The sequence below is a fragment of the Solanum verrucosum genome, unplaced genomic scaffold (genome assembly GCF_900185275.1).
Source record: "Solanum verrucosum unplaced genomic scaffold, falcon-dt-bn FXZP01000088.1, whole genome shotgun sequence".
NCBI lineage: Eukaryota > Viridiplantae > Streptophyta > Magnoliopsida > Solanales > Solanaceae > Solanum > Solanum verrucosum.
In genome coordinates, this window is record NW_026020077.1 from 1,507,350 (window position 1) to 1,518,536 (window position 11,187).

General features: G+C 32.8%; 1 protein-coding gene across 2 annotated transcripts in view; it reads left to right on the plus strand.

The window, feature by feature from the left end:
* Nucleotides 1-925: 925 nt before the first annotated feature.
* The window catches only part of LOC125823971 (callose synthase 10), a 62,958-nt gene continuing 52,696 nt past the window's right edge, over nucleotides 926-11,187 (plus strand). The window contains exons 1-2 of one of the 2 annotated variants that reach the window (XM_049503318.1): nucleotides 926-1,328; nucleotides 6,135-6,232. In XM_049503318.1, the coding sequence (XP_049359275.1) occupies nucleotides 1,121-1,328; nucleotides 6,135-6,232 (306 nt within the window). In that variant the 5' untranslated portion in view covers nucleotides 926-1,120. The remainder of the gene's footprint in view (nucleotides 1,329-6,134; nucleotides 6,233-11,187) is intronic. The other variant, XM_049503319.1, reaches the window with a different exon arrangement.

Genomic DNA, 11,187 nt, shown 5'->3' on the forward strand with positions numbered 1-11,187 from the left:
TACTTAGATACACTTTAGTTTGCAATATTACATATATTACCATATTTTGATGTGTTCAAATACATTCAGATACATCCATATATATATACGTATCCCAAGATACATGGGTCAAAATTAGATGTAATTTGTTCGAGATACATTGCATCCAAGTGAATTCGCATGTATCTAAGATACATAACAATTCGATTGCTCGCCTCCCTCGCTTCTCTCCTATCTCGCTCATTACTCTCCTATGTATCTAGTATCCTAGATACATGCGAATCACAGATACATATAGATACATGTATATGATGTGATTCACATATATCTGAGATACACAACGAATCTCGCTTGCATCCCTCCCCATCTCGCTCGACTCTATCCCTATTATAGTGTATCTGGTAGCAAAAATACATGTAGCTAAGCGTATGTCCCTCAATATATGGTATGAAACTCTTAATTAGTGGTAAGATACATAATGTTTTAAAAGTATACATTAGTATATCCGATAGTGAAGTATGTCTGACCACATAGTTTCTCCATAAAAAATGACTTTATTCATCGTAAATATTTCAATTTAAATTTAGTCTAATCTCAGTACTACTAGATACCATATGAAAATAATAAAAAAAAGATCGGTTCAAAAGGGAAAAAGTTGGATCTAAAATTTGTTCAAACTTCAAACGAGCCCACAACCCGTTTGATGGTGGGCCCACAATCTTATTTTATAGACCACCATATTTTCTTACATCACAAATCAACCAATAATAATCCTTTAAATCTTGACTAAAGTTGAAATTGTCGACAAGTGTTTTTTTAACTAGTCAAAACGAGTGAAATATTGAATTAAAATGGTCCAAAACACAGGTAATTACTTTACTTCCTTAATCTACATGGTAAAGGCTGAAAGTCTAAAGAAAATTCCCACCACGCGTTAGAAGAAAAAGGTGAGAAAAATACTGAGAAAGAAAGAGAGAAGAAAATGAAAAACCAAAACATGACATTTTCACCGATTCATTTTATTTCCAATTAGATCTGAGACGTTTGAATTGAATTTGAACTTACTTTAGGATTCTACAAAAAGATAAGCTGATTGATTCGTAGAGTCCTAGGGTTTTGTTCTCCTTTTTTTTTTTTGAAGATGGCGAGGGTTTACGAGAATTGGGATAGGCTGGTACGAGCTACGTTACGGAGGGAGCAGCTCCGGCAGATCGGTCCCGGACACGGGAGGACACCTAGTGGTATCGCAGGTTCTGTTCCCGATTCGCTTCAGCGGACTACCAACATTAATGCGATTCTTCAAGCGGCTGATGAGATACAGGATGAAGATCCCAATGTGGCCAGAATTTGTAAGTTAAACGTGCATTTCAGCGTTTTTTTTTGATTATCTTAAGCTTTTTATTTTTTGTTTCTCTTCTATTGATTTGTTGTAGTTACTTATTTGTATTGTGAATGTGAAAGTTCCTATTGTTCATTAAGAGTGTTTGGTGTTCATTGGTGCATAAAAAAGAAACTAGGGAAGTGATAGGACCCACATGAGTGCTAGTGGGGCAACATCCGCAAATATCTCTTCTTCTCCTTCACTGAGTACGGTTTTTCTATTATGAAGTGCAACTTTCATCCTATCATTGGATGTTGAGTGAATGTTGGACCTTTACAGCACAATATTTTCACAAAATTAATGTTAGAGATATACCAATGCTTAGATGAATGTGCCATTTTAAAAGACTGGAGATGATCAAGAATAATCACTTCCAACAAGAAGGTGATACTTGCCCAACATATGATAAAATGAGAGAAGTCACATGAGATGGTTTTGCCTTGTCTTATGCAGACATCTATGTACACTGGTTCTTAGGTGTAAATATTATGATGATTGAAAAATGATAAAAGTGATATTACACATCGAGTGACATTAGGGGGGGGGGGATTGTCTTGAAAGACCTACTATCAATCACTAGATTTAGTATGAAACAAACCACAATAGATATAACGACTTAGTTATTGTTACTACACTTACATGGAGAATGTTCATCTGTCTAAAGGGGATAAGATAGGAGAAACCAGGGAGCATTAAAGGAGTCCTGGGCAGCTGGAATAGAGATGGCAATGCTTCTGACAAGGAGAAGAGATGGAAACTTGTCCCAGCATGTATTTGGTGGACAATCTGGAAAGAGAGAAACAACAAGAGTTTTGAAAACCGGCAGAATAGCTTATAGAAGATCAAGATGGACTTTTCTATTTTTGGTGTAAACAAGATATATTAACTAGGACAGAAGACATCTTTGATGTGCTAGATTGTTTATAGGCAGCAGTTTAGACTAAGACTATTTTATTCTGTAAGTTGTAACACTTTTGAAGGGGAACTACACTTTTGTTGTAGTATACCTGTGGATATATAGACTAAAGTTACCAGTTTCAAAAAACAAAAAAAAACTGAAGTTTGTGTTTGTGTTACGATTTTTGCAAATCATACATTGCATGAAGTTGATGTTTGGATGCAATTCTTCAAAATTTGAAACATAACTTATACCCCACAATTTGATAGGAATTAGCAATTATCAAAACTTTTCTTGCTTCACCACATTCCTACAAAACAACATTTTATCAAAATTTTAAGTTTTTTTTTTTTTTTGAAAATGACCCCTCACAACTTATAGAAGGACTTTCCAAGCATATAAAGCTTTAAAAATATAAAGAGAATAGAAGGGATTTTCGATTTTCTAAGGGGAAGAAACGTGTAGTTTGTGTGGGTTAGGTAGTAAAGTTTTAGTGAAGTTGGGTTGGATTGTGAATTATAAACTTAGAGAATTTTTTTTTCCCAAAAAAAAGGTCCAATGGTCAAAGTTTCATTGAAATGGAGCCTTTAAACATAAACCGTCAAAATTTTATGATGTATTTGTTAACCATGTTGTCAGGGCCATCCCAATGTGGCTTATCATCCTCATAGAATGCCTCCCACCTCCACCAACAATAGGTATTAAGCAACTTTGTCTACCAAGGCTAGGACAGATGGGGAGAAATCACTTAGTGTTTTTGTCTCTGCTGGGTTTTGCACCTGAGACCTAATGGTTCTCAACCTACTTCAATGACCACTAGGAGACACACTTGGGTGCTAGATAAAAATGTAATATTTCGAGTAGAAGTTGAAGTACCTAGCAAAATTGACGTCTAAACATTTTTTTAATGACCGCGATGTCTGGACCAACTTTTGCGTACCTCGACTAATCTACGAGATGCTTGCCACCTCCCACCAACAATAGGTACCCGTTAACTCTGTCCACCAAGGCTAGGACAGATGGGAAGAATCACCTAGTTTTTTTTGGTCTCCACTTAGTTTTGAACCTCAGACCTCAGAGTTCTCAATCACTTTATTGACCACTGGTGTTCAAACATTGTTTTTTCAAATAAATAATAGGCATAACACATAAACATGCCTTTTAACTTGGCCTCAACTAACATCTATGTCCTCCAATTTTGGATGTGCACAAGTAGGCATTGGAACTTGTATAAAGTTGAACAAGTTGACACACACATCCCTCGTGGTGTCCTACGTGGTGTTCCACGCGAATTGCCACATAAGACACATGTGTCTACTTGTTCAACTGTGTAAAAGTTTACGTGCATATTTGTGCACATCCAAGGTTGGAGATCATATATGTTGTTGAGGTCAAGTTAAAAGGTATGTTTATGTATTATGTCTAAATAATATTTGAAAATACTATGCATGTCGAAATGGTACATTAGTTTAAAATGAAATTGACCTTAATTAAAAAAATAGTTACAAATGATTTGTGTAGGCAACTCGAGACCTCAGTTAGATTCAGGCACAGTCAATTATTTGATATATGAATGATATGGTGTGCAAATGTTTATAGGATTGAGTGTTATGTGTTTAACTTGGGGTACTATTACAACAAGTCAACAATGCCTCAGTTCCAAAGAAGTTGGGGTTGGCTAATTGAATCCCCGCTTCATTTAAGCGATTTTGATATCCTTATCATATTAAATAAAATAAAGTGAAAAAATAAATCATCTATATTACTTTAAAAGCATGAAGGTTCTTAGAAATTTTGATTGGACTTTTTTCCCTTCAGTAAAAAACTGTTCTAGTGACCAAGTTGTCATTTACTATGTCATAGTGATTACATTATTTTTTTTTGTTGAGAAAACCGAAATTGCCATATATACAATTGACTTTTCTTTATTTAATTAGGTTTAGGGTTCTTTAAGTTTTTCTTTGTGTAGGAGTTTTACTGTCGAGTTGTTTTCTTAGTTGATGTGTTGGTTATGTTATAAAATTTAGGATTCCTTTATTATCACTAATACTATCACTTATGTTGTCTTCTCTCTTTGTTTCGTTTTAGAATTTGCTTTAGGTATCTAGAATATAAATCAAGAAAGCTTAGAATAAAGAGGAGCATGACCACTATTATAAAAGAAGCCACAATTCTACATTGTTTATCATAAATATCAACACATAGGTCAGTTTCAAAAAAAATATCAACACATAGGTGAATTTTATTGTGATCCGAGGTAAGATTCTGTAATAGTAGATTGATATTTGTGTTTTTTTAATAAATAATTGCAGTGTCTTATTATACATTAAGAAAGTCACATTCTAAACTCATTTTAGGTTTAGAAGTCTTTTGTGTTTTTTATTAGAACTTAGGAAAAAAACACAAAATTATTAGCGTATTGTGTGTTGAGTTTTTTAATCCTTTGAAATAGAGTTCACATTGAAGGAAATTATAATTTAATTATTTTCCTAGTATTTTAAAAATTCAAAATCAACTAAAGTGTTGTTATACAATAGGAAAAGCAACCCTTCGGGGTGGCCAAGTGGTTTGAGCTTGGGACTTCCATGTTGGAGGTCTCAAGTTCGAAACCCCTTGCCAGCGAAAGCAAGGGGTTTGCCTTCCGGGTCGAGCTCGTCGCACCAGGTTTGCCTAGTGCGGGTTACCACTCCTATGTGGTTTGCGAGCTATTGCATAGGAGCGGGTTTTTACCCTGTGCGCACCCAAAGGGTAGCGGCTGCGGGTTTCCCGCGTCTTAAAAAATAAAATAAATAGGAAAAGCACAAAATCCCTTTGCAAAAAACTGTTCAAACTTCTTTTTCTCAAATATAAATCAAAATTAGGGTCCTTCCATGAATGACAATAATTAGTTTTTAATCACAATTAATAAAAGGATGTGCTTGAAAAGCTTGGTATAATTATTAGGAGACATAACTAACAATATTATACTTATATGAGTTGTAATAATATTTAAATTGTAGCTTGTAGTGAACTTATAATTCAAATATTGCTATATCTACTTTAAATTTTATTAATTAGCAACGGTTTTATGAGACACGAAAGAAGAGATCGAGTGATCTGCATTGGAGTTAAATGTATTTGTTGTTTGAGTATATGTTACTTATCAGTATTTTATTTTAGAATTTTATTCTATCAATGCACACATTATATATCTTTGTAAGACATGCTTTCTTCTCCTTTATTGGTCTAGATAAATATGATTAATTAAATGGAGTCACATCTATTTACTGGTATTTTCTATTTTACATAAAATTTTTTTGTAGTGTATACAATTTGTAATTGGCGCAATGCACACGTGCAACACGCGCACATAAACTAGTATATATAAATGTTTATGTGTATATAAATAACAACAACTACAACAATATTAGTATTAGAAGTTCTTTAATAAGTCAACCTATCCTCAACTATTAGATATCAATTATATTGATCTTTTTCTTTCATTGTACCCTATCTTTAGCTAAGTCTTCATTGATACCAAAGATAATGTTTGAAAATCCCGGGATTCAATTTTAGCTTCATTGTCTATAGTTATTTGTGTCTCCTTTTTGTAAGATGTTGTAACAAGTTTGATGTGCTTTCAATAAATGATAATAATCTAGAGAGCTACCCCCAATTTCTGGATCTTAACTTTGTTCTTGAATAAACTTAAGAAAATTTCAAAATTTTGATGCATTCCTGGTTGCTGTTACACACTTATGCACTGGATTTATTCTTTGTTTGGGTGAGCATAAATTTTATTGGTAATTCATCTGGGCTTCTAATGCTTATCTTAATTTTAAAATTTCTTTTGGTTCTAGCTGTGATCTTTTTCTGAGATTGTTTTTTTTGCTAAAGTATGTGAGCAGGCATATTCAATGGCGCAAAATTTGGATCCCAACAGCGATGGTCGAGGTGTTCTTCAATTTAAAACTGGATTAATGTCCGTTATTAAGGTATTTTTCAAGTTGAAAATGCTAATTATGGACCATTTTAATTTAGGGCACTTAGCTAAAATGCCGCATTGTTGAAGAAAGTTATTCATTTGGGACACGTGGTAGTGAATGTGTTTATATTTTACACTACAATTCCACAAAATCTATGAAATGATCAACCATGTATAATTTTCAATTTTTTTTTGGATAGATTAAAATATCAGAAGTAAATATAGAAAAGGAAGATAAAAAATGAACCTTCTGCAGCAAAATATTCTGATTGAAAAAGTGAGATCGAAGAAACTCCTGGATTGATCACTAACTAGTATACCTCTGATATATGGGAGTTTCCCTTATCCATAAAATCTTACTTAATCAAAAAAACGAGATTGAGGAAACTCTCAGATTGATTACTAGCCAGATAATAATTCTAGTATCACCTCTGAAAACTTGATTTTCATAACTGAGATTCACTCCTTTTAGTAGATCGGTCTAGTAAGATTCACCATCAGTCAATGAAGAAGGCATGCTTCTTCACGTGGTTAGCTACATTTTGATGGTACATAACATTAAAAAGCGTAAGGTTGTCTACGTGTGCTGATGTTTTTTATGTAAGAGGCTGGTGAGGACGTGGATCATATTATGTTACGTTGCAAATTAGCCACAAGGTTATGGGAGGATATGTTTTCATGGTTTGGCGTCACTTGGGTAATGCCAAGATATGTGAAGGAGTTGATGCTCAACTAAAATAGTGGAGCTAGGAGAAGAAGGCATAAGGTATGAAAATTGAAATGCTATTTCTCTTGCTCTAATGTGGGTCATTTGGAAAGAGAGGAATAAGAGAACTTTTGAAATGGTGGAGATAAGCTTTGCTCAATTGAGAAGTAGTAGTCTCCGATCCCTTATCTTCTTTTGATGCACCCGGGTAGTTCTTGTTTGTATAGAGAAGTGGGTGTTGATACACTCAAATCGCACCCTAACTATGGTGCAAAGCTATTGGAGTCAAATATAAAACCCAACAAGGTTGAGGTCGAATCCCACAGGGAATCTTGGGTGTCGTGTGAAAGATGTACTCGTATGTAATTTATTGACCAACTTAACTTTTACCCAAATTGAAAGTTTTTGTAATCAATTTGCTTTTCTTCATCAATTGATTCTGCAAAAAAAAAAGTTTTTGTATTTCAAATTATGCATTAAAAGCAACAATTAACTAGGTAGGCATTTGGACATACAATTTTGTCTCGTGATTTGAAATTATGAGATGAAATCAACGTTTGGACATGCGATTTCATTTTGTGATTTCAAATCATGGGATGAAATTACAAATTCTCCAAAAAGCTTGATTTGGAAAATTTTATATCATGATTTCACATTTTTCAAATATAAAAATTAACCCACAAGTTTATATTTTGTAAATAAAATCCACCATTTTATACCTATGTAATTTTTTGCGAGAATACCAAAGTAATGATGATATATTCATGAAATATGAACATGATGATATAGTTACTAGATATTGACAATGTTCAATCTTATTAAAGAGTAGTAGTACACTACCTACATCTCATACTTAATTTTATTTTTTTATTGAACTTATTTGATAAGTAAATATTGTATTTTTTTAGAATAGCATTGTGATAGTGTATTATGCTTTTGTCATGAACTTTTTCTTATTTGGTATAGTTGTACAAGGAATCGAGGCAATTGTGATAGTTATCGCAACTCATTGGATTTTTGTATTTATGAGCACAACATACGACTTAAAAATCCAAATTGCATGTCCAAACAAAACTTCCACTTCATCTCATATGATTTCATATCATGATTTCATCTCACATGGCCAAAGGAACCCTAAGAGTTGCAACTAGTATGAGTTAAGGTCTTGGATTGCTTCCCTCACCTAGGTGTAATTCCTATTGGGTAAACTAAATTAGTTTGATTAGAGATTTTTCTCGTTAGGGTCGTCAATAGCTTAAACGCTTACTCAATATTTCTTAATATTGATTGGTCTAACTCAAAATCACTTTCTCAAGATGAAATAGTTGAAATTGGATAATTGATTAGTGACCCATGTTGGGTAATTGCTATCTCTATCTCAAACCCATTAGTTAAGCAATATCAATCTTTTGATTCACCTAATTTCTTGTTTAGCTAATTTACCCAACCTTAGTTTATCATCCTCAAGGAAGAACTTAGGCAATTTGGGGATGAATCTATGTTTGCAACCACAAATTCACAAATTAAGCATGGAATTAGCTAAATAATTATCTTCCCAATCATATTCAAGCAATCAAGTAGTTACCCATTAGGAATCACACACTAGGGTTGGTTTGCAACCCTAAAATCTAAGTTTAGCTACTCATAATAAAGAGAAAATGAAAGAGAAATTGAAGAGAATATAAACATAATTATATTAAAATGAAGAATAAAATTGCAAACACTATTGTCTTCAACTTGTTCCTTGCTAAGATGGCAAAAGAGAGCATTCTACACTTGAGTAAAAACTAGAATGAATGAGAAAGATCCTAAACTTCAATTTAAGACCCGTTGAAATTTCGAAAAAAAATGCCCGCATTCCCGCGTGGGAAGTTTATGGCCTCGAACTGAGTTCATTCAAACCTCATTCTTCAACCTCTAGACATGGGCTAGTTCGACAAACTAGTGTTTCTGTTGCAAGGCATTGCTAGTTTGTTGGCACTCTCAACAATTTCTTTTCTTGTTCTTCCTTTCTTTTTCAAGTCACTCCTTTTTCATCATATGATCATCCTTGAGTTCTCCTTTACCTGACATTCACCAAAATAAGGTAGTTTAGGCTATTAAGAGTCCGTTTCGATTGACTTAAAAAAAGTAGCTTTTAAATCGAAAAATAAAAAGTCAAACTTGAATGAGGGGAGACCTACTTTTGATTTTAAACTTTTTTAAAGTCATTTTAAACTTATGTTAAGTTATTTTTAACTTTGCCAAACACTTCCAAAAGCTAAATGACTTGAAAGTAGGAAACAAACTCTAAATCATTCTTAAGGAAGCGTAACCCATATGAAAAGGCATGAGTAAGTTGGTGATTTACCAACTTATCAGGTGTCTTTTGGAGAAAACCATATTTTGTATGTGTCTCCTTTTTGGTATATGCTTGTGTGTGACCAAGTTGGCCTTTTTATATTATATATATATATATATATACACACACTTGTTTTTTGACACGTGTGTTGCTCGTGATTAATAATTCAGAAAATATATGTTATAGTAAATAGTATTGCTTATTTTAGTGAAGGTTTGAATAATAAATTTAACACAAAATAATATTACAGGTTCATTTGTGAATGTTCAATGTGGATCGTCATATATATTTCTTTTTCACGCGAACCTATGAAGATGGTGAATGAAAATTTTAATTAGTTAAATGCAATAATGTATATATTTATTTCAATTTGAAAAAAGATATTTAGAAGCACATAACTACATCACAAGAGAAACTGTTAATAAAAACAATTGAATTTAGACTACATCATGTTAACTTCATATATTGGAACATTACATACTAATGTATATATTAAGCAAAAAATTAATTATTATATCATCAAAATTATTTTCCTCAAGTTCTCGAGATTTTGGAACATACCCTCTTAGGATAGAGCGATTTACTTCATCAGAATAGTGGTACGTGATATTCCGCTAAGCTTTGAACTCACTAAACGACAATAAATCATACAAAATTTTTAAAATTCAAGATGAAGAATAGTAGAAGATTAAAAAAAATGTGGTATGAGAGGAAGCCCCTCTATTTATAGTAAACAAATGGTAATATGAAGAAGTGTTTTTTTGTGTCTTATCTGAAAAGTCATAATCTTTCTGAGAAGTCACAACACTTTGAAAAAGTCACAACTTATTGAAAAAGTCACAACTCATCGAAAAATCACAACCCATCGAAAAATCACAACCCTTTGAAAAAAGTCACAAACCTAAGTTAGGGATATTATAGTAATTTAACATTCTAAGTTAGGAGTTCCTGCTTTTAAGGTAATATATATATATATGAAAACCATGCTTGATCACATTCCCCTCCCCCCCCCTAAAAAAAAAAAAGTAAAAGAGATTCTCCATGATTAATAGTTGTACTCACTTCTTCGACTGTCCCGTTTCAAAAGATTCATTGGACTAAGTAATTGTTTTTGATTGGAAGAATTTATCAATTGAAAGGTTGGATTCATGCTCCTTACTTGTTGGTATACCATAAGGCTTGATATCAAAGGGTTTGGATTTTTATTAGTTGTGTGATATTATTTTTGGTTGTAGTTGCAAGATAATGTGGTAAATTTATCACTTTGCTTTGCCAGCTTTGTGTTGTCGTTTTTAGATTTATAACGCAAGTGCTTGCGTCACAAGTTATAGTGTACAGATGAATACATGATCATTCTCACATAGAATTGTTACCCAATATCTAGCAAGTACAAACTTCAAATTTTATGAAAACTATGAAGGATAACTTAGGCTAATATAGTAGCAATTATACAAGCAGACAAATTAAGGATTAAAGTACACATTTAATTGAAGCTAGGCCATGTGCCTCTTGATATTTCAGTTTGGACTATGCCATCTAATCTTCCTATATATTTAACTAGCGTTGGCCATGGATTTAGTTGAAACTTGAATAAATGAGTTTTTGAAATTGTTTTAAGAAACAGTTTTTGGAACTTGAAGTTGTGTTTAGACATGCATTTTACTTGAAGTTTTATGAGTGGAAGTGAAATTTTTCCCAAAATCTGGTCTAGTTCAGTTTTTTGAACATGAAATGTTTTGAAGATAAATTTTCAAAAACTGACCAAATTTCATGAATAAACAAATGTTTTCAATTTTATTTTGAAATGCTACTTCCAAAATCTATGGCCAAACATGAGCTATCATGCGATATTGTAGAAGTCACAATCATTCAAATTCTTAGTGCCTGTTTGGATTAGCTTATTCTTAGATGCTTTTGA